Raw genomic sequence first — 25304 nt, 5'->3', positions numbered from 1 at the left:
TCAAACCCTCTCATAAATGAACTAGATATTGCTTCCTACATATTTCATGGGCATTAATAATTTCAATGCCTTGGCTAATGTCATCTTTTTCTCCTAAAATATGTTCCTCCTTCCTTCTATTTGCTTAATTATATGTTTTCTATAATTCTTCAGAGCTAGTTCCTGCTTTGATTCCTGACTAGTTGGCTTCCTATTTGAAGGCCTTGCCTTCTCTGATCATGTGCTTTTCCAGTCCCTGTAGCAATATTGTCTCCCCAAGCATTCGGCTTTCACTATCTATGTCATTGTTTGTCATTTTTATCTCGTTAGTTGTTTCTCTGAATACTTAACTGGGTTCTAAAACTTTGTATGTACTGTGCACCTAGCATCGTGCCCACATCTAATAGGATACTAAAGCCCTCAGCACAGTCTGCTGCTATACCGATGATCCTGATGTCACTGTTGATGATGATGGCAATGACCATAGTGATCACTGCAAGATTACAATGACCAAGCACCAGAGAGTGGGAAACCAGATCTAGGAGTTCAAGAAAAAAAAAGAATTATTATTCTTATTGAGCTACATAAGTAATTTACAAGTCTTAGAAATCCCATCAGAATTGCCTAGGGAAAATGACTTGGTAAAATATTACATTATTAGAGCATCATATAGCACGAAGATCATCATACAGCACAAAGTTAACCTCTCTCGGTTGTGTGATTTTACAGAAATTACCTAGCCTATCTTAGCCTTCAGTTCCTTATCTGTAACATAGGAGACATTCCACACACTTTTCTGCTCTTGAATGGCTGAAAGATCCGGTGAAATAATATATACGGAAGTGTTTTAGAAATTGTAAATATAGTAAGTCATGACGTTAGAAAATTTATTGAAAATTGTACAATTTTCTTATGGACTTTATTTTTTTTAATGTTTACTCATTTTTGAAAGACAGAGCATGAGCAGGGAGGGGCAGAGAGAGGAAGACACAGGATCCGAAGCAGGCTCCAGGCTCTGAACTGTGAGCACAGAGCCGGACACAGGGCTCAAACCCACGAACCGTGAGATCATGACCTGAGCAGAAGTTGGTCACTTAAACAAATGAGCCACCTGGGCGCCCCCCTTGCAGACTTTAAAAAACCACATAGAAAGCATAGGAGAAAAGTTTACTAATTACTAATCTAATTAGTATTCCTAATAATTATATTTGAATCCTGATTTTATGTTTCTAATGGATTTTCTTGGCATTGATGTTACATGACCTTAATCGAATTTTAAGTTTCAAGTGAGACAGGCGTGATTCGGCAAACTTGCAGGGAAAACGGTACCAGCAGAGATTAACACAGCTGAAATAAGAGCACTTTAAAACGGGCTTTTTTTCTACATAGCAATTTTACCAAGGGCTACCCATTTAGTGTGCTATGTTAATTTTCAGAAAAACTTTCTTCTAATTAGCAGGTATGCAATGATTTCAAAGAAACAAGTCATATTTAACACCCACAATGTCAAGACATTATTTCTAGAGTTTCTTTGGGCTTACAGGTAGATTGCTGGATGTATTGTGAATTATGTTAATTTTTGAAAGAGACCCAGAGGTCTTTGAGGGAAATGGACCAAAAATATGCAGATGATGATAATTATCATCATCATCATCATCATCATCATCACCATCACCACCACCACCACCACCACAAGATTGTTTATAAAGGAGAAACATCCAATTTTAAAGAAAATTGCTAACTTACTGTGCTTTGCAAAAACAAATTCAAAAATGAATTGCTTGCAATTTAGTGGGGGGATGTTAACAAGTCTGCTTTCAGCTTTACCAAGAATTTGAAAGTACAGTAGATATCATGAAATCCATTTTTGTGGATTAAGGGCATCTAATTAAAACCACACACACACACACACACACGCACACACACACTGAAACCTTGTTCTCTGAAACCTTTCACTATTTCTCCAGGGCTCCACTGATCTTAAGGAAGCTGTGGGTATATTCTGTGGAATATGATTATTTTAGAAGAAATTCCATCTATTAATAAGCATTTCCTTGGCATCCTCTATGAGCACAGCAGGTGCTAGAACCTGCTTAAAGCCCATTTGGAAGATTGGGCAACACTTCACATTCAGAGAACAGTTGGGGACAGTAATACGCCAAGCCCTGGGGTGGGAAGTGTGCAGGAATTCTGGCTGAGCAGGCACTGGCTGGTGTATCTTGCCAAGACGAAGCGTCATTGAGGGGAGAGATTGTGCCTTATTCATCTTTCTATTCACCTCCAAGCAACTTCCTCCTTCTCATCTTGGCCCCTCGCTCGGTCCTCCCCAGAGATAACGTCAGGTTTGGACACAGTAAGCACTTTAATAAATAAATTGTCGTGACCCCCGTTTCGTCACCAACTGCTTTATTGAGGCTTTAAGGTTTTCAACCATATGTTGCTCCTGCCACCTTGGTGTGTGCAGGTTTGCTTTCTCCCTTTCGGGAGTCTTTTTTCCCCACTCTCCTTTCTCAGGGCTACACCCCTAAGTGCTCTTCACCTCTCCAGGGGCAGCTGGATTCACTTCATAAGGTCCGGCCTTTGAAACTGCAGGCATGTCCCCAAGACAAGTTATTCTTGCTGCTTGAAGCACAGAGCCTCAGAGGAGATGTGGACGGGACCCAACAGCACCCCACCCACCCTCCCCATTCCTCGGCTCTTCTGGGGTGGCCCCACAACTAACTTCTCAAAGCAGGACACTGTGCAAGTGAAAGGAGGGGTTGCTGAGTTGGCTGGAGGCTGAGTGTGCCCCGAGTGGAGGAAGCTGACACTAGAAGGGATGCTAGCCTGCAGGACAGGTCATTCTCATGAGCACTTCCTGGATGAGGCTGGTGTTGGAGTAGAATGGAAGCCCAGCATCCAAGTGTCTGGGAGCCCAATCAATATAGGACATGCATTCCCAAAACTTGGTTGGGGGGTGGGGTGAGAAATTCTCACCCATTTTATGTATAAAGCACAAGTATGCATAAATACATAGATACACTTTGGAACATTAAAATTTCATGGAGGAGGCTATTAGGAAAATCTGTCTTTAGAACTCTGTAGGGGAGTCTAATAATGATGATGATGATGATGATGATGATAATAATAATAATAATAAAAGATGAGAAACATTGATACAGGAGAATGCCCTGGGTTGAAGGCCAAGAGATAACAGGAACTTGGAAGAATGGGAAGTGGGGAGGGGGCTAAATCCATAGAGTCTGAGATTAAAAAGGAAGCTTTTTAAAAGCGTAACCATGACACTGTCACAGACACCAAAGTGTGTTTTCCATAAAGATTGAATACATGGCATGATTGTTTGCAATAGAATGAGGCTTCAGTGGAATTGAGTGATGACTAAATCCAAACAGGTACCATATTTCCTAAGTGTTGCATTAATTAAAATATTGCTCATATACAACCAGGTGGCTGCTGAAATTCATCAGAGGCTCATGGAAGAAGAAAAGGAAAACCAGCCAACAGATACAAAAGAAAAATCTCCTCAGATGGGTACAAATAAAAAAGTCAAAAATGAACCGCCCAGGAAAAAAAAGGCAGACAAAAAAGCAAAAGGTATTCCTGGTTTTAGCATCCAAAACTGTGGATGCTTATGCCTCTCCTTGGTAGAACACAAACATTTAAGCAGACACATTAAAGCTACTGTTTGTTAGGTTTAATTTAGAGACTCAGGCTCCTGTGGTGTCGGCTGGCTGATCATACCATGTACCTGTCTCACCTAACTTGTTTATCCAAATAGTCAAGTGTCTCCAAGATAAAACAAACCTCAAAAACAGTTTGGAACATGCTAGAAGAACGCCAGGATGACAATATGTCATCTGAAAAGTGTGCTCAATGGGGCTGCAGTACCCGAGACAAGTTTGGGTGAAAAGTGATTATGTGGATGTAAGTTTCAGGTTGAATTCAGGTTTCTGGTTTAATGTAAGCAAGTACCTCTCTCCTGGAGGCCTCCTGCCTAATCTCTGTCTTGGAGACATGATGGAAAATAGAAGTGAGAGAAAACTTGGGCTGGGAGAGACCTCCCGTCAACCTTGGGGATAAACTCTGCCACCAACATTACCCACCTGTACATATTTAAGGTAAGTTGAGGCAAGAGAGGAAGAGACAGAAATATGTGAGCAGAAGTCACCTCCGTAGTCAGTTGCTCATGACATGACATGATTGTTAGGCACCTGCTAGCAGCACACCATGATGGGTGCTAAAGACACCATGATGAACTTGAACAAGAACAAAAACACAGTCCCTGCCCTGATGGAAATCTAGTCTATCGGCAGAGACAGACATTTGACCAGTCATTGTTCTTTAGTTGGGAAGGTACAGGTGACCTTGAGAGCAAGGTCACCTACTCCATCTGAGGGGTAGGGAAGCACTTCCCAGAGTACATTTAAGCAATCCTGAGCAGGAGTGAGATGGAAGCACTGAGGATGCGGGCGGGGAGAGCGGGGGGTGGGGGGGGACATTGAAGTAAAGAGAAGAATAGCACTGCGTAAAAAAAACACACCACATGGTCCATCTCAGATGGTAGAAATGAAAGAAATAAGCAGCATTTGAAAGACATGCTTCAGTTTACCTTAATGGCTAAATGGCTGAGTCAAGTCCCTTAATTTTACAGACGATAAAACAGAAATCCAGCAAGATTAAGTGTTCTTTCACCTGTAACTTAATACACACATCTACTATTGCCGTTACATTTTATTACAGTTTCTTTGTTTACAATTATCTCCTCTTCACAAGATTTGAACCCATTGGGGTCAGACCTTCAAGACAGATTTACTGCACTAAGTAGAATCACGTGAATGGGGCCTTCAGCTGGAATCACACTGCCATTTTGCAAGGGCAAATTCTCTGACAAATGCTGACAAATGCTTATTTTCTAATTCTCTTACGTAATCACTGAAGTACTTGTAGGTAAGTGCTACTGAAAAGATTGTTCAGTAGATTACAGATTCTTGACCATGAGCCTCATTTCAGCCATATCTTCCGGAGGTTATTCCCTGGTCTTTTCTTGATGAGGATCTGGGAAACACTTGGCTCACACTGGTGCCTTGTATGGAGCGGTGCTTTTGCAAGTGACTAATGGCATCCATGCTATGTTGTGGTTTGCTAATTTCTGTCCCCAGGCTCTGAATCACGCCTTCTTTGGAATCTAGTACCACTTCATTTTCCCATGATGCTACACAAATGGGGCATTTTTATATGCATCTAGCTGAGATGCCACCTGGAGAATTCTCAAGGAAAGGTCAATATTTCAAACTCACAGTCAGGGCCAGGGTTGGTCCTTTGCAAATCACAAGAGGTTTACTACAGACCCGCACATTTCTCTTTGTTCTCATTTTATCTGAGTAGCTGTGTGGATACTTGCATGCCGGCACCTTCCACTGTCCTTTTAGGTAAATCGCCACCAATAGCAGAAGCCACACCCGTGACAGTATCACCAGAGCAGACTGCCGAAATGGAAAGGAAAAAGGAACTGATGCTCAAAATCAAGGAAGAACACCTTGCTGCCCTGCAGTTTGAAGGTAGAAGTTGAAAAGAACCAAGATGATACTTTTCAGTGGAAAATAGACCAGTAGGACCAACAGCCCATGATTGGCTCAAGTTGTGTCTAGAACACAAAGCAAAGCAATGGAAAAATACAACATTTAGCTGGTTGTTTTCATAAAACCACACGAGGGCTAGATTTGACTGTTCTATAATTGTCTGGTGGGATCTCAAAAAGAAACAAAGAAAATTTGGGAAGGGGTTAGGAGAACACCAGCAATAATTAGAATCTCAAAGAACAGAAACAAAAAGAATATGTTAGAGTCAGTGTGAGAAGGCTTAGGACCACGTGTGTTGGTGGTTTTATATGCTAAGAATAATTAAGGCCTCTCACTAGGAAAATAAATGCTAACTAAAGGCTAACAGGCCCTGAAAGTGAGTTCTTGGGAACAGAGGCCAAGAAGAGCCAGTCATGAATCAATAATGTTCAAGAGCCTCCTTTTCTGTAGATAACAATGATTTTACAAGACATATTCTCCTTCTGTCTCTTCCATTTGTCATATAATGCAACTAAAAATGGACTTCAAAAAAAAAATCAGAATATTTAGCAAATTAGGCCAGTGGCGGTAGAAGAAGCAAAGAAGAAAGATGGGAAAACTATTTCAGAAGTAAAATCCACGTCTGTGGATAGTGTGTGCCAGGGGCAGCCATAAGCCCTGGGACACATGGGTTTTACCCTAGTTTTTCCAGTGCTAACAAAGTACAATGGCATTGCTATCCCAAGTTTCTAAAAGTAGGGAGATTATCAAGAGACTTTGTACCTTCCTTTTTTTTGAAATACAGAAATTATCTATTTGTGTTTTCCCATTCCAATTTATCAAAGAGTATATTGCTATAAAGTGCAATAAAATGTAAATCTCAGTTTATACTTTTGGTTTAAATAAACTGTCAAATGACCCTACCATACATTACATTTTTTTCTCAATGACATAGATCAGGTATTACTTGTCTATACTCGTATATTAAATGTGCACCTACATCTGGACAAACTGAAGTATGATTGGTTTAAAATTGAATTTAGTTGGTTAAAAAATGCATGTATACATTTTAAAATCCTCATTTTCTTTTTAAATAGAGATAGCCACACAGTTCCGACTTGAACTGATAAAGACAAAAGCACTGGCTTTCCTTGAAGATTTACTAACAAAGGTGGTTGATGTATATAAACTCATGGAAAAGTGGCTTGGTGAGAGGTACTTGAATGAAATGGCCAGGTAATATACTGCATGGCTTTTCAAATGTATTTTGAAAATGTATATTTTTTAATGTATTTTAATGAAGTGTATTTAAAAATGTATTTTTTTAAGTCCTGGGGGCCAAAGTTGGCAGGTTTTTAGGCATTTATAAATGTAGGTTACATTTACAAATTGAAATTTTGACCTTTTAGGGGATCACATGTGCATTTGTATTGGCTTGTTTCAAACAGTAAGTTGCATATCAAAGTGTCCTATTGTAATAGCCAGATTTGCACCTCATTTCTGAGTTTGGTTTTTACACTGCTCAATGAGGACCTTAGTTTACGAGGTAAGATTATGCATTATTTTTAAATATTTTTCAGAAATAAGATAATGTTTCACATTTTTCTAATGCCAGGCTCATTAGTAGTCAGGGCCAATTAATGGGAGATTAAGAAGTCATTCACTGGTATGTTTTACCACTTAGGCTGATTCCCTTGTTAGGGTAATACCCAGTACTGCTTTGCTGTTGGGTTCCAAAGGTTTTTTCAGACTTTTCATCTCTAGTGGGGGGCAGAGAGTTTTATTCCCTTAATTCTCCCGTAAAAAAGCAGCTCAGCAAAGCAGAAATAGCCCTCAACTGAAAGTCAGGAGACATGATGCTCTGAGAGTTGGGGACTCCTTCCTTGCCCACAAATTAGCAGCATGCCTAATTGCTTGGGGCCCTGTGGCCTTCATCTATAAAAGGAAAGACTCCAACCAGGAAACTCCAGAGGTTTCTACTAGATCTAGATTCTGTGAACACTACAGTTTCCAATCAACATTTACTGAAGATTTAGAAGTTGCTACCTACATAGAATATAAATGTCAAGTGTTCTCCGAAACAAGTGCCATCTACAAGACAGTTGTTATAGTTTGTTCTCTGCAATCCTTGTCTCATAATGAAAGTTCTTTTGTAAAATCTTCAGCCTAGATTTTTATATCTGTTGTTCTATATAGTAACACACACACACACACATACACACACACACACACACATAACTCAGCCTGGTTGCAGTAAGGCTTATTTACCTTACTATTACAGTAAGGCTTAAAATAATTTTACTACTGTATAGCCAAGTGAGTTATCATTACCATCACAGAGCAGTGATGTTCGGTTCTGTTCTCTGCCTGCCACTTACAAATGAGAACATGTCTTCTTAATTCTTAAGATTCACAGCTCTCATCCATGTGGCCATCAAGAGTAAATTCGTATTTTTATCAGATGTATTCCAATTTCTCAGATATATATTATGTGTATGTATCTGACCTCTGAATGTAGCCAGAAGAAGTTAAAACTAGGACTGTTCAGCTATGCTTTCTGTTTTGGTTATTGCAAAAACTCTGGTGGTAAAAGAAAACTAGAGAGAGAGAGAGAAAGCTATCCGATCCCTGGGAACTTCAAATCTTGCTTTTTATTCTCCTGGTACTTTTTAATTCCTCCCATTCATAAGAAGGGTATGCCTGATAACCTCCACTAGGTGGTGCACACCCATTTTGAGATCTTGGTTCTAGTTCAGTCTTGGTCTGCGGTTGTCGGCCCTTCTCACTCAAGGTTGCAAACTTAATAGCTATCCAGTGCCTTCCCCTCTGCACCAGCACACAACCACCACGAGGCATAAACTAATTAGATAATACGTGCAATATGGACACTCACCAACACAGAATGCTGGAGTTGAAATCTAGGGTTGTCTTTTGAGAGAAAGCAACTAATACTATTTAAAAAAATTTTTTAGTATCTGTATTTTGGTGTTCCTGGGTTACATAAAAGCAGATTAAAAATGGATTTTTCCATAATGTCCAATCTTTATTGCGAAATATAAACACAATCCTTTCTGTAATACGGTAATGTTTTACTTCTCTGTATAAATATTTATACACTTCTTGTGTAAAAACTTCTCTGGCTTTTGAAATGGCCTTTAATTAGGACCATAACTATAATCCCCAGTTCAGCTTAAATCCATGCCCTGTGTGGCTTTACATTAATAACCATAAGGTATGGAGTTATGTGTTATCAGCTCCATGCAAAGGTAAGGAAATTCAGAGAGCTTACGTAAATTACCAAGGACTCATGGGTACAGAGAATTCTGGGATGAGAGCTCAGCTTTGAGTACTCTTTCTACTGCACCTAACTATTGCTATTTATACTACATGATTTAACTAGGAATTGTTATTTGTAAAAATAGAAAGCAATTTCAATGGGTATATATTATTAAAGTCCATTCTGACAATTGTGTCTTCAATAACATCAAATTCCTTGATATAAAGTTAGAGAAAAGCCACTCTTCTAGAAATCCAGTATTAAATTTGATTAACATTATAATTTATCCTGATTCCAAATAAATGTGTTGTTCTAACAATTATATTTTACAGGTTTTTCTACCATATAACTTTATTCTGGTTCATACTTAGATTGAAATATATCTCTTGATATAATCTTGTTTACACAGTAAAATATGGTCTAATATTAATAAAACCATATTTTATGAAGTCCCTTTTTGTTCAGCTTTGTGTAAAATGTGACTATTAGCTCTTTGAGCATGCATTTTATTTCTAATCTCTATTTACTTATACTCTGCCTGTCTACAAAATGGATTTGAAGAGAATTAGAATTTTTTTTAATTTTTTTTAATGTTTATTTATTTTTGAGACAGAGAGAGACAGAGCATGAATGGGAGAGGGTCAGAGAGAGAGGGAGACACAGAATCCAAAGCAGGCTCCAGGCTGCGAGCTGTCAGCACGGAGCCGGATGCAGGGCTCGAACTCACAGACCGTGAGATCATGACCCGAGCGGAAGTCGGACGCTTAACCGACTGAGCCACCCAGGCACCCCGAGAATTAGAATTTTTAAACATGAAGATTGAATTGTCTAACTTAGCTATATGATGTGTAGACTTTGTGTGTATGTCTACTAAGCAAATTCTGTTAACCCAGTAGTTTTTAATGGGGATAACCCTATTCATTTTTCCATTTTCAGTGTGGAAAAATTAACTGAGGTAGCTCGCTATCACATTGAAACATCGACAAAAATTCAGAGTGAACTTTATTTAGACCAAGAAGATTTCTTTATTAATGGTGATGTAAAAGTCTTTCCAGATTCCCCTCCTCCAGTACGTCCTCCACCCGTAGAAAAGGAAGAAAATGGCACCCTGACCATCGAACAGCTTGACAACCTTCGAGATCAGTTCTTAATTATAGCACCTAAAGGTAGGAAAAGTAATTATTATGAAAAAGCACAAAAAAGGATAAGACTAATGAGGGTGGAAATCACTTACTCACAAGTAAAATCAGCCCTCTGGGATTGAGTGTCACCAAAATGAGCCCTTGCTCTGTTCTAGTTTATGACACGTTTGCTTCATACAGCGTAGATCTGAATTAAACAAACAGGAGGAAAACAGTGAGTAATACTTTAGCAGTGTGGTGATCCTCGTTCCTGCTAATTCTCCTCTTGGGCCCATCCCTGCCTCTGGCCAAAAGCTGGTAAACTTGAGTATTACTTAGTCTGGCAGTTGAGAGAGACAGCCTTTGCATACACTTCCAGTCTAGGCTTTGTATTGGGGTTATGAGTTTGTGTTTCTGTCTCCCTGACTAATCTGTGAAGGGAGACCAGGGAGGAGAGAATTTCCCTTTCATATTTGCCTTTTTCCTCAGTGCTTCACAGATTAAGAACAGAACAAATAAATTGTTAACAAAATATTTGCTTAACTAATTAATTTGCTCACATATACATGTACATAGTATTTCATGCACACAATTCTTTATTTCCTTCACATTTTATCATTATGACTCTATAGCATCTGCACAGGCTTTTTTTTTAATACAGGCTCTTTCTACTCCCAGATATTCTTTAATGAATTCCATCAATTAATAGCACAGGTAATTCAGACAGGTCCTGTAGGATTAGCATCTCCTCTCCATTTTATAGGTCTGGACACCGAGTCACAAAGTAGTTTTTGCTTATGGTCATATGTCATCCAGATCTCTTCAAAGTTCTTGCCCCTTCTCACTGAACTAAGCCACCTCTCATAAACAGGTTTATTTTATCTTCCAATATCCACATATAGGAAAATCATTACTTTTCTCTAGAGAATAGCCAATAGCACTAACACAATTCCACTCTCAGAGTAATTAGATTTCATTTGTTCTTTAAAAGTTCAGTATTTTGGGACACCTGGGTGGCTCAGTCAGTTAAGCATCCATCTTCAGCCCAGGTCATGATCTCACAGTTCATGGGTTCCAGCCCTGCATCAGGCTCTGTGCTGACAGCTTACAGCCTGGAACCTGCTTCAGATTCTGTATCTCCCTCTCACTTCTTCTCTGCTCACGCTCTGTCTCTCTCTCTCTCTCAAAAATAAATAAACATTAAAAAAATTTTTTAAGTTTAGTATTTCTAGAAACCCACATCAAATCTCAGTAGTTAAAAGGGCATTCCTTTACTCTAAGTCTGAACACCTCTTTGCGAAGCCCACTGGGTGAAACAGGTGTAACCACGTGCCCCTTGGGAGAACCTCTACATGTCAGTGCAACTAATCAACATGAGCAAGTCTACACCTTCAATACATAAAGACACACATGGCAGCTGTGGATGTGTACCAACTCTGGCTGGCAATATTTGGGCAGGAAGGAAATGTGGCCATCAGCAGGTGTAAAAAAAAAAAAATCACAGTTTTATAAACCCAACCCATGAAATCCCTTCCTTCTTTTGTTCAGGCAGATTCCATTCTCTTGCCCTTTGTATAGGTTTCACAGTGCCCTCTTATTACATATTTCCTTCTTCAAATTTGCTTTTGCTCTTCATTTTATTCACACCATTTTTTACATTAAAAAAGATGCATGTATAAAGATTCTGAATATGAAATACGATTTGCCTTAATCCTACACTAGGGTGATGGGAAGGAAATCATCCAATTAGCAGGTCAAAACTAAAAGCATTTGTGGGCATGTGAGTAGGTGGAAGTGGATTTTGAAAATTATCAACCACTTCTAATCCCTTTTTAAGAACCTTAGTATTCACGATGATAACCATGGTACATCCTTGGATCCAACTTCAAGTCTAGAGCCTGCATTTCAACTAAAAGTTTAAAAACAAATAACAAATAGCAGCTATAAGTTGACATGTGTATGTCTTAGAAGATTAATTCTAGAAACCATTGGGACTAAAATATGTCAACTGATACATTTGTTTGTTTTCTGAATGTGGTAGAATGCAACAGCTTTCAAAGTATGGTAGAAAGAGGAAGGAAGAGGGAATAAAGGAAAGGGGGGAGGCAGGAGATAGTTATATATACATTTTAAAAAATAGATGTAAAAGGAAAACCACTTGACTGACAGACTCAGAGTGTAATTTGAAAAGTAATGAAGAAGAAAATACAAAGTTCTATTTAGGTTCTTTCTGGAACAGAGTATCAACTTTTTAAAAGTGCTCAAGAATGCAGAGCAAAAGAGGATCAGCGAGCAATGACGTTGGTCTGGGAAAATTTGGTGGGATAATACCTCAGAGGAAGGATATGGAAGAAGAGTGGTTTGATGGCAGGGATACACAGAATATTTAAAGTTCGAGGAACAGCCACTAGACAGTGTGCAGATAAGAGGCATGGGTGTGGATGTTCAGGGAAAGAATCAGGAGACTGCTTTGCCTCTTGTTCCCCAACTGCATGAACCACAGACAAACAGATGGGGAGGTCTTCTCTGTCTTGGAAACCATCTCCACCCACCCGAGCTGGAGAATTGACACATATTTAAGAATAACTGGTGTAGTTACTGCAGAACTTACGAGGCTATATAATACTGTGAGATTTGGGAGACTTCACGGTTCAAAATGAGTTATGGTCTATAAGCAATCAGTTTAAACTCTTTATTTTTGGCTCAATTATACTATTTTAACACACACACATATATTTGTTGCTGTTGTTGCTTGCTTTTCAAGTACATGTAAAACCTTAGTGCAGTATCAGGTAGTCTATCAATAAGTCATACGCATTGTTATTTTTCTTGCTAATGTCATAAAGGGAAGGTAAAATAAGAATCATTCCATTCCATTTTCTGCACCCCAGAGTCACAGTTCTGTGATGACATTTTTGAAGCCAGGCTGCAAACCCTGACGTTGCCCCTCCCTGAGGAAGCCCAATGAGTGCAACTCACCCTTCTCCCCAACTCCCTGAGCCCCCAAAAGACCCTCTGTCTTTAGTCTTTCTTCCTCAGCTCTGCAATTGTTGTTCAGTGCCTTAAATGATACACCGCCATCCATCTTTTAAGTGAAGTCTTTTGTCATATTCCTTCTGAGAATTGGAAATCAATCTTTCATGGTACTTTCCACTGTATTTACCTTAGGACCCCTACAGTTGCCAAAGACCATCTTAGTTGAAGTGATCAGTTTGGAGCAAGTGGCTGTTAGTGGCACATTTCTAAATGGGCAATCCTACAGAATTTCTTCCTTGAACTTGAAAATTGCCGTTATTTTTAAGCCAAGAAACATGATCATTTCCATAAACGACTTCATATATGCCAGGGTAACCTATGGTATCTAAGATGCAACTTTAAAGCTCACTAAAATATGATAAAATACGATGAACAGATGGATTTTCTCTAGGAAAAAAAGCAAACATATTTGCACATAACAGTCATCATATTACCAGGCTCACAGCAAGATGCCTTAGCAAATTTATAAGGAGTGGTAATGCCCACTCCTTATAATGCCCGAAGTTCCACTTTGGTAACTTTTAATTATGCTACAAAAATACAATTATTGAGGGAAATGGATAATCCTTAAGTAAAACAAGTGACCTTAAATACTTATGAGTAACTAGCATCAGTATGTAAATGGAAAGAACTAAAGCTTAAGGAGTTTTCTGCTGAGTATTGGCTACCCCACTTGAAAAATAAAAGTCTTTGTTAAAATAGTCCTTGCTAAAGATAATGGAAAAATTGAAAATGCATTATATATTGTAATGCTTATATTCAACACTCCTTTCCTGGTCAAATTCTGCCACTTGTGATGATTCTAAATCTCCTTTGGTAAATGTAGTCATGAGACATAAAATATCATTTGTTGATATGATCATTACAAATAGGCCAGAAAAGAAAAATGGCCTTATGCGTGATCATCATACAAGATCATGCAAAATACAATGAAACAACTTGTCATCCTAGCATTGTTCTTGCCACCCAGCAAAGATCCATACTTTAGACTCTTAGGAGCAGCTTAAGTAAGAGGCATCCAGTGGTTCAGCAAGACATTCTTTCATTGACTGTCCCAGGGATTCCCACGAGCATACTCCCAGCACAGAATGAGATGTAGCGAATATCTTCCGAATTATAACAATAGCCAATGTTGGCATGGTGTCAGGCTCCATGCGTCAGGCCCCATCCCAGCATTTCCATGTTGATTCACTTCTTACCCATGGCTGGATGAGTAAGAAGACCCATCCAAGGATAAGAAGAGTCAGACAGTTCTTTTCAGTGGCACCATTCATCAAATGATTGATTAGTATGATCTTGGGCAAGTTATTTAGCCTCTCTCTGACTCACTTTCCTCATTTGGAAAATGGGGTATTTCAATGGAGCTGCTATGAGTTATTAAAGTGATTAATATATGTTAAGTGTTTAGAAAGTGCCTGGAACATAAAATGTGCAATTTAAGTGTAATATATAAGCCATTGTGATTTAATTATATAATTATAGTAATACCTCATTTTTATATAATATGTAATGTTATACAATAGTGATACAAACCCTTCTAATTATTATCCAAAATGTTAGCTCAATATCCTGAAGGTACACATACCATAATAGGCACCTACACCATTACTCTGGAACATTTCCAGAAAAAAAACAAAAAACAAAAAACACTACCTGATAGAATTAAGCCACAGGGTTTATGGCTCCCCCATGGACCAAAAACATCCCAAACAAAAGCATTCATTTTGTGTACTGCATTAAGCTCTGAGTAGGTACATCTTGTCTTTAAGCATCAAGTGCCAAGCACATCATGAAGACAGTCTTTGTCCGATGAAAGCAATTTGGAGTCTGTTGAAACTAGAACACTTTAGCAATGTTCCTCTGCACTTAAACCAAAAGAACTCCTTTTCTTTGTAAGCCCATCAGTACTCCATGTAATGCCTATAGAGATTTGGTTCATGGCTGTTTTTGCTTCTGCTGAGAGGCTCTCCAGAGAGAACACAGTCCAGCAAATTCTACACCCTTATCCCTTTTTCAAAGGAAGCAGCATTTAGTTATTCAGGACTCTAATATTGTTCTAAAAACTGACAGGGGCCCCTCCTTTGAACCTCTTTTAAAGACCCAGAGATTCAGTGATTGGTCTCAGAGACAGAAAGCACAAACAGAACTCTTGTCTGTGGTGGCTAAGCTAGATCATTCAGCTACATGGTTTTTACAAGAATTCAAAGGAGGAAGTAGTTATTGCTGCCTTTGTGGGTCAGCATAAGGGTTAGCCCAGAGGAGAATTTTGAATGGAACCTTCCAGGAAGAAAAGCAGGGGCAGGGTGTTCCAGACAAAGGGGAAAATAGAGTAGACATTAAGATTTTGAGGTTGCATGCATGACATATTCATGGAACAGCAAACAGACCAGATGGGGAAAGAGGCAGTATTTGAGGACAGTAAAGACCTTGTGGCCAGATTGTGAAGTCTCAAAGTGGCTTGAAAAGGACATGCAAGAAAAGATTATCAAAGATATTTAGAGCCCAATGATGTGAGTGGGTTACAGGGAGAAAGAGACTCTGAGAGAGCCACAGATACTGCTCTGTTTCTCTACCAAGCCTCAACTAACAGAGAGACAGGACTGAGGGCACTGGTGGGGGGTGAGGGGGGGGAATCATTAGAAAGTTCTGTGGATCTTTCTAAGCTAGTGTCTCTGAGGAAATTATACAAATATGGCACCAATATTTGCAGGGATATAAGCCCCATATTTTAATCTGAAACCTGCTTAAATTAGTCTGACTTTACACAAATCAAAAACTGTAGAAAGATTTCTTAGAAAGGGTGATAGAGAAGGACTGATGTTATTAACAGGGATATCTCTCCAGGTGGCAAAATCTAGGGATTGGTGCAAAAAGGAGTAGCCCCCATATGTCCTGTGGTTCTCTCAGTGGGTGAACTCCTTCCGCTATGTAGATTCAGATCACGGAAATGCAGTAGTAAATCTAGAAGATTTTGGACCTGTTAAAACTGTCTGTGGGCAGGGTTTCAGCTGTAACTTTAGGAGGAAACATATTCTCATGAAGTCAGAGAATTTGCATTAGGCAAATGAAAGTATGTGCTCAGAATTCAAGATAACACCTTCTGGAAATTCTGTTCATAAAGCTAGAAACGTAAAAGCTAGCTAAGTCAGTAGCAAAAGTTCACGTCCTTTCTGTTAGCAATGAGAGACTTCTTTCACTTCTTTTTTTGTGTATTCATTCATGTGTTCACCAGCATTTGTGTGTGTCGAGCAGGCAGCAGCCTGGTACTGAAGGCCTTGTGTGGGAGAATGACAGTGTAAGGATGAAAATGAAGTCAGGAGGTATCAACTACAAGGAGAGTCCCTTTCCATGAAAACAGTAACATTTAGGATTTGATTTTGGCGGGGGAACAAAATGGAGCTAACAGTAACAACTACCAAAAAGCTGATTAAAAGGCAAATAGAAGTTAGACGCAAATAAGGTAAGAAAAGCAGAAGCAGATTGACCAATGTCAAAGGTTTTCCAGTAAAAGACGTTAAGAGCTATGAGATCATGAAAATCAATAGGGAATGTTTATTTTCTGAAACGTCTGCCACACGCTCACACTCATCTTGCCATTATGGAGCACAAAGGAAGTAAGTGTGGTTCTTTCTGCAAAAGAGTTTAAAATCTAGCTGAGCAGTCAACCTAGGACAGTAAAGCAGTGAAACAAAATGAAACACTGAGCTTTTATGTTGACATAAGGTATTTTAGTATAATATTACACAAACACATATTACACTTTTGCATTAGATTATAAAATAGGACAATATAGTCTAATGATCAGTAGGGTCACAGAAGTTGCAGGAGGGAAATAAATATATGGTGTAGGCTCCCTGCCTTCAGAGAGAAACTATTTTAGGAGCTTGCTTTCTGTGATTTAAATTCTTCTGTCCTTTTGTCCAGAAAAAAAAATACATAAATATATGTTTTATATATATGTAATATATATGAAATATATATATTATATATATGTAATATATATGTGAAATATATATGTAATATACATGTGAAATATATATGTAATATATATGTGAAATATATATATTATATATATGTAATATATATATGAAATATATATATATATATATATATATTTCACTCTCCGACAAGCATGTTTCAAAAATTAGACCTTTGGGGAAAAGACAGAGTTGAGTCATGAGGCATAGCTCCTTGAAACCATCTGGGATGGGTCTCAAAGCCTAAAGCCCTTTCAGGTTGGGCTAAATGAACAGGTTGGCTACAACACAGCTGGAGAAGGTGGGACTTTGGTGGGATGGAAGTGATGTCCAAGGTGAATCTTGTAGGCCTGCTGCTGTGTGTGTCCTATTATTTTTTTTCTCACCACAGGAAGCAAATGTCAGCAAAAAACAATGTCCCTCTTATGCAAAGAGAAACATATTCTAGAGTGAAGAAGAACATAGCATCCTTTGCTATGAGAAACCTGTAATAGTGATGTAAACATGGGGGCTGCGGAGTAGGACTGCCTGCTAGTGATCCCCAGCTCCCCCACATACAAGCACTGTGGCATCAGACAAATTAATTAACCTCTCTGTGCCCTAGTGCTTTTGTTTATAAAATGACAAGTGACTGGTCCATTTTCTTAACTATAAAATAGGGATAAGGGATTATGAAAGTTAAATGATATAAGCCACTTAAAGTGCTGACCAGAATGCCTGACATCCCACTCATAAACATTTGCTGTAACATCTTCCAGAAATAATGAGCAAGTGTTGGGGGCAGATATTAACCAAAATTAAAGGTAGAGATTGGTGATTACTGAAAATAACAACATGGAGTTATTTTAAAGGCAGGGGTCCTCCAGGCGATGTGAACCGAGTCACTGAAAAGCAGAAAAGCCCGCAGAAGCTTGACCATCATCTTCCAAAGAGGAATAATCAATTTTTGAAAATCTGGCTTAAAAAATACCCTTGGCTTATATATGATGAGATACTAAATCTTATGTTCTGTGGCCTGTGCCGTAAGCATGGAGTAAAGTCAAGGGGAAATCAAGTGAGTTTTTTTTATGGCACTGACAACTTTAGGACTGAATTTCTCAATGCACATCATCTCAGTGAGGCCCATGCCAAGGCTTCACTAATGGAAGCAACAAGTGGTTCTCCAGTGAACCGAGCCACCACAGAGTTCATGGTGACGACCATGAGCAAAGTCACCCTCGGGAGAATGGAGAACTTATTCAGATCATGCCATGCTATCGCCAAGACGGGACGCCCCCTCAAAGACTTTATCTGGATGTGCAAGTTGGATGATATGAAGGGTGTCGATATTGGCCCAGTATTCAGAACTAACAAATCAGCAAGAACGTTCACGTATTTTATCGCTGAAGTGGAACGGAGAAATCTAAGAGAGAAACTAGAACAAAGTAAATTTTTCTCTGTCCTCAGTGACGGAATCACAGACAGCTCAACCGAGGAAGCTGAACTTGTCTATGTGCAGTTTGCATGTGCAGGAAAAGTGCATTGCCAAATTGTTGGGGTACAGACAGTAGAAAAGAAGGATCCTTTGGAAATAAGAAATGCCATCGAGAAAACTCTAGAGCGAAATCTTCAACTTAAGCTATCGAACCAAGACTGGGCGAAGAAACTGGTTGGTTTTGGAAGTGATGGTGCCCCTGGCTCAGAGGGAGAAAACAACGGGGTGGCCATGCTCTTCAGAGAAATCCAGCCACGAGCACTGACTGTGTACTGCTTTGCACATCATCTTGAACTGTCTTACAGGGCGGTCTTCCAGAGCGTTCCCCTGTACAATGATGTCAGAGGCCTTCTTCACAGCATCTACTACTTCTACCACAGTTCTCCTGTCCACAAGAGTTCTCTGATAACTGCTTTCAAAGGCCTTCACCTTCGCCCTGTGCTGCCTTCTCGAGTAGGGGGCAGGAGGTGGCTTCAGGGATTACAGGCAGCCCTCCAGAACTTTCTCAGGGGATATCCTGCGATAGTCCAGCAACTACATTCAGTAAGTCATTTTGAAATACCACACTATTTTAGTTTGCCAGACTGACAGAGAATATTTTTATTGAGAAATTTGAAAGAATAATCTTGAGAAAGATAAACGGCTATTCTCTTCCCGATCTATGTTACAGGCAGTTGAGGACAGAAATGACACTAGTCACCAGAAAGCCAATGAACTCCTGGAGTTCCTTCTCCAAGCAGACATTGTTAAATTCGTCCATTTCTTAGTGGATGTCATTAATGTCCTTAGCATTCTTTCCCGTGTCAATCAGAACAGAAACTCTTCCATTGCTGATGTATTTGCCTCATTAGAGTCAACACTGGAAATGCTCAGAATGTATAAAACAAGGTGAGGAATTGGGGAATGGTCTGAGGGTCTGTCAAACTAGACAGTTTGACTGGGGACATTGTTTGTCAGGTGCTTTTTCATTTAATTGTTTATCTGGGGGATTTTTCTTTTCCTCCCCAGACCAGGACCAAAGGAACGTCAGGTAGATTCAGCCACACACTTTCATGGTAACTGCCTGGGAGGAAAGGGAAACATTTCTGATGTGAGAAGCACGGTCTTAACGCATCTTGTCAAGAGGCTGCAAGGTTGTTTCAGAGATGCCAGCCAAGATGTGGTGAAGGCTACTGTGATTGGAAGCTTTCAACTGTGGCCCACAAAGATAAATCAAGGTACCCTATATGCACCAGCTTCTAACCGTTGTTCTTTGACTGTAGGTTTCTTTCATGTATGTGACTTTTTCTCTCGTATATTGATGGCAGAATTTGGAGAAAAAGAGGTATCCATCTTGACTGCCCACTATGAACCACTACTGGAAGCTGCCAATGTGGAAATCGATGAAGTGGACACTGAATGGAGCATGTTGAAATTAGAGATTTATGCTAGGTAAACATAGTTGGTATTTTATAAATATTTGAATGAAACATGAGAGTCTCAATTTTTTACACTTTTTATTCTTCCCCCTAGATTTCAGAACATCTGCAAATTGACCTGGGATTTTGTGAATTCTGTTTACTTGCACAAATATCCAAATATCCTGACATTAGTGGACCTAGTACTGACGCTCCCTGCAAGTTCTGCAGAAGCAGAACGTGGCTTTAGTCAGATGAAACGTGCCAAATCACAAATGCGTGCCACGATCAAGGCTGAAAGTATGACAGATCTCTTGATAATTCAGTTGAACTCTCCAGACATTAATAACTTTGACCCTAGGAAAGCTATCCACTTATGGAATACAAGAACACCATCTTCAACTGGTGACACGAGACCTAATTCCTCTTGTTCATCAAACTCGGAAAGCCATTATGAAAGTGATTAGTAACATGACAAATGTGGACTTCGTCATTCATCAGAGCAAAAACAAATTCTTTTTAATCTGAAATTTAAAAGTAACACAGTAACCAGTCTTCACATCAAATGTAAAAGGCATTTGGCATCTTACCAGACAAACAAAGCCAAAATCCAAAGATTGGTTTTCCTGTACCTTTCTAAGATCACTTCTACATCCACACATTTGTTCACGTTCTATGGATGGAGGAGATCCTTCTAAGCAATGGTGTCATTTTGATGTCATATTTTGCAGAGTTATTACAAAGGGTGTCTAGGCCATGATTATGATCTGAATTCCTTTAGGCCTGGAATACAATTAACATCTTTGCTGGATAATTCTAAATGGCAGTTGCTTTAGATAACTAACTTAGAGCCAAATTGAAAAAGGGTATTTTTTAAATCAATGAACACAATTTCTTTTTTTTTTAATTTACTTTGAAAGAGAGAGAGAGAGCATGCGTGTAAGCAGGGGAGAGGCAAAGAGAGGGGAGAGAGAATCCTAAGCAGACTCCGAGCTGTGAGTATGGAGCTCAACTTTGGGCCCAAAATCTGAGCTGAAATCAAGAGTCAGATGCTTAACCGAATGATCTATCCAGGCACCCCCCATGAATAAAATTTCTAAGTTTATGTTTGTGTTATCCCATTTTATGTGAAGATCATATTGCCATATGCCTTGGGGCATATGTAATGACAAGGTCAAATATTAAAATAGTTTCACCTTTCGCACTACGGTCACCAGATCAATTCCTATGTAAGCTGGAACTATTATCTTACAACACTTTGCTTGCACCATAGCTATTAAAGACAGTGGAAATATATTGCATATCTATCAGAATTTTTAAATACTTAGAGACTCTTCATGGTTTCATAAAATAGATTTTATTTACAGTTTCATATTGAGGAACATGAATGATTTCTTTCCTTTTTAAAAAAATGTTTATTGTTTATTTTGAGAGAAAGAGTGTGTGTGTGTGCATGCACATGTGAGCAGAGAAGGGGCAGAGGGAGAGGAAGAGGCTCCTCTTCCAAGCCCAGCACAGAGCCGGACATGGGGCTCAGTCCCCCAACCACAAGATAATGACCTGAGCTGAAATCAAGAGTTGGATGCTTAATGGACTGAGCCACCCAGGCACCTCATGAATGATTCATTTTTTTTTTTTTTTTTAATTTATTTTTGGGACAGAGAGAGACAGAGCATGAACGGGGGAGGGGCAGAGAGAGAGGGAGACACAGAATCGGAAACAGGCTCCAGGCTCCGAGCCATCAGCCCAGAGCCTGACGCGGGGCTCGAACTCACGGACCGCGAGATCGTGACCTGGCTGAAGTCGGACGCTTAACCGACTGCGCCACCCAGGCGCCCCATGAATGATTCATTTTTAACTTATCTAAAAACCAATGTGTTTTTTACTGAAAATAAAGCTCATTTTACTGAAAATTCTACTACCTGGGAAAAATTTCTCATCTCTATAAAACTGGATACTCAGGTTTGATCAAAAAGGATAGAGAATTTATTTCTGAACAACCTATCAGATGTCCAGTCATATCAAAGAAAAAGTCTGCTCTTGCCACCCAGAAAATTAACTTCCAAATCTCAAAATTATGTATTTGGTCTGAACCACCGATATTTTAAAAGTATTAATGCATTTTCTTAAACGCTAGAAGAAATGATAAAGTTCACATTGGAATTTTATAAATACTAAAAATTCAGGTGCAAAAACAAAAATATGAAATGCTACATCTATGTTATACTCTTTTTATTTCTAAACAAGGAAGGATAGCTATTACTCTGGACCTGAAATATCCAAATACATGTAGGAGCCTTTCCTGACTTTAGAAGGTACTTCTGTCAGAGGGGTTAGACAGATATTTTTATTTTTTTTATTTTTTAATATATGAAATTTACTGTCAAATTGGTTTCCATACAACACCCAGTGCTCATCCCAAAAGGTGCCCTCCTCAATACCCATCACCCACCCTGCCCTCCCTCCCACCCCCCATCAACCCTCAGTTTGTTCTCAGTTTTTAACAGTCTCTTATGCTTTGGCTCTCTCCCACTCTAACCTCTTTTTTTTTTTTTTTTTCCTTCCCCTCCCCCATGGGTTTCTGTTAAGTTTCTCAGGATCCACATAAGAGTGAAACCATATGGTATCTGTCTTTCTCTGTATGGCTTATTTCACTTAGCATAACACTCTCCAGTTCCATCCATGTTGCTACAAAAGGCCATATTTCATTTTTTCTCATTGCCACGTAGTATTCCATTGTGTATATAAACCACAATTTCTTTATCCATTCATCAGTTGATGGACATTTAGGCTCTTTCCATAATTTGGCTATTGTTGAGAGTGCTGCTATAAACATTGGGGTACAAGTGCCCCTATGCATCAGTACTCCTGTATCCCTTGGATAAATTCCTAGCAGTGCTGTTCCAATTTTAGTATATGTGCTGCCGAAGCGAGCACTAGACAGATATTTTTAAAGCAGATTTATTTATTTTGTTTTTCTACTTCTTTTTTTTATTATATGAAATTTATTGTCAAATTAGTTTCCATACAACACCCAGTTCTCATCCCAAAAGATGCCCTCTTCAATGCCCATCACCTACCCTCCCCTCCATCCCACCCCCCCATCAATCCTCAGTTTGTTCTCAGTTTTTAAGAGTCTCTTATGCTTTGGCTCTCTCTCCCACTCTAACCTCTTTTTTTTCTTTTTTTTCCCTTCCCCTCCCTCATGGGTTTCTGTTAAGTTTCTCAGGATCCACATAAGAGTGAAAACATATGGTATCTGTCTTTCTCTGTATGGCTTATTTCACTTAGCATCACACTCTCCAGTTCCACCCACGTTGCTACAAAGGGCCATATTTCATTCTTTCTCATTGCCATGTAGTACTCCATTGTGAATATAAACCACAATTTCTTTATCCATTCATCAGTTGATGGAAATTTAGGCTCTTTCCATAATTTGGCTATTGTGGAGAGTGCTGCTATAAACATTGGGGTACAAGTGCCCCCATGCATCAGTACTCCTGTATCCCTTGGGTAAATTCCTAGCAGTGCTATTGCTGGGTCATAGGGTAGGTCTATTTTTAATTTTTTGAGGAACCTCCACACTGTTTTTCAGAGCGGCTGCACCAGTTTGCATTCCCACCAACAGTGCAAGAGGGTTCCCGTTTCTCCACATCCTCTCCAGCATCTATAGTCTCCTGATTTGTTCACTTTGGCCACTCTGACTGGCGTGAGGTGATATCTGAGTGTGGTTTGGATTTGTATTTCCCTGATAAGGAGTGACGTTGATCATCTTTTCATGTGCCTGTTGGCCATCCGGATGTCTTCTTTAGAGAAGTGTCTATTCATGTTTTCTGCCCATTTCTTCACTGGATTATTTGTTGTTTGGGTGTGGAGTTTGGTGAGCTCTTTATAGATTTTGGATTCTAGCTCTTTGTCTGATATGTCATTTACAAATATCTTTTCCCATTCCGTTGGTTGCCTTTTAGTTTTGTTGATTGTTTCCTTTGCAGTGCAGAAGCTTTTTATCTTGATGAGGTCCCAATAGTTCATTTTTGCTTTTATTTCCCTTTCCTTTGGGGATATGTCAAGTAAGAAATTGCTGCAGCTGAGGTCAGAGAGGTCTTTTCCTGCTTTCTCCTCTAGTTTTTTTATGGTTTCCTGTCTCACATTCAAGTCCTTTATCCATTTTGAGTTTATTTTTGTGAATGGTGTAAGAAAGTGGTCTAGTTTCAACCTTCTGCATGTTGCTGTCCAGTTCTCCCAGCACCATTTGTTAAAGAGACTGTCTTTTTTCCATTGGATATTCTTTCCTGCATTGTCAAAGATGAGTTGGCCATACGTTTGTGGGTCTAGTTCTGGGGTTTCTATTCTATTCCATTGGTCTATGTGTCTGTTTTTATGTCAATACCATGCTGTCTTGATTATTACAGCTTTGTAGTAGAGGCTAAAGTCTGGGATTGTGATGCCTCCTGCTTTGGTCTTCTTCTTCAAAATTACGTTGGCTATTCGGGGCCTTTTATGGTTCCAAACGAATTTTAGGATTGCTTCTTCTAGTTTCGAGAAGAATACTGGTGCAAGTTTGATTGGGATTGCATTGAATGTGTAGATAGCTTTGGGTAGTATTGACGTTTTAACAATATTTATTCTTCCAATCCATGAGCACGGAATGTTTTTCCATTTCTTTATATCTTCTTCAATTTCCTTCGTAAGCTTTCTATAGTTTTCAGCATACAGATCTTGTACATATTTGGTTAGATTTATTCCTAGGTATTTTATGCTTCTTGGTGAAATTGTGAATGGGATCAGTTTCTTTATTTGTCTTTGTTGCTTCATTATTAGTGTATAAGAATGCAACTGATTTCTGTACATTGATTTTGTATCCTGCAACTTTGCTGAATTCATGTATCAGTTCTAGCAGACTTTTGGTGGAGTCTATTGGATTTTCCATGTATAATATCATGTCATCTACAAAAAGTGAAAGCTTGATTTCATCTTTGCCAATTTTGATCCCTTGATTTCCTTTTGTTGTCTAATTGCTGATGCTAGCACTTCCAACACTATGTTAAACAACAGCGGTGAGAGTGGACATCCCTGTCGTGTTCCTGATCTCGGGGGGAAAGCTCTCAGTTTTTCCCCATTGAGGATGAGATTAGCTGTGGGCTTTTCATAAATGGCTTTTATAATGCTTAAGTATGTTCCTTCTACCCCAACTTTCTCGAGCGTTTTTATTAAGAAAGGATGCTGAATTTTGTCAAATGCTTTTTCTGCATCGATTGACAGGATCATATGGTTTTTATCTTTTCTTTTATTAATGTGATGTATCATGTTGATTGATTTGCAAATGTTGAACCAGGCCTGCATCCCAGGAATTAATCCCACTTGATCATGGTGAATAATTCTTTTTATATGCTGTTGAATTCAATTTGCTAGTATCTTACTGAGAATTTTTGCATCCATATTCATCAGGGATATTGGCCTGTAGGTCTCTTTTTTTACTGAGTCT

At 39.1% G+C, this 25304-nt stretch overlaps 1 protein-coding gene across 4 annotated transcripts in view; it reads left to right on the top strand.

The window, feature by feature from the left end:
* SPEF2 (sperm flagellar 2) overlaps positions 1–25304 on the top strand; it is a 184443-nt gene that overhangs the window by 120971 nt on the left and 38168 nt on the right. For all 4 annotated transcript variants that reach the window (XM_042996620.1, XM_042996611.1, XM_042996618.1 and 1 more), the window contains 4 exons: positions 3426–3573; positions 5409–5537; positions 6635–6773; positions 9751–9980. In XM_042996620.1, coding sequence (XP_042852554.1) covers positions 3426–3573; positions 5409–5537; positions 6635–6773; positions 9751–9980 — 646 coding nt within the window. The remainder of the gene's footprint in view (positions 1–3425; positions 3574–5408; positions 5538–6634; positions 6774–9750; positions 9981–25304) is intronic.

Source organism: Panthera tigris, chromosome A1 (genome assembly GCF_018350195.1).
Source record: "Panthera tigris isolate Pti1 chromosome A1, P.tigris_Pti1_mat1.1, whole genome shotgun sequence".
In the NCBI taxonomy this organism is placed as follows: Eukaryota; Metazoa; Chordata; class Mammalia; order Carnivora; family Felidae; genus Panthera; species Panthera tigris.
This window is presented reverse-complemented; position numbering and strand designations above follow the sequence as displayed.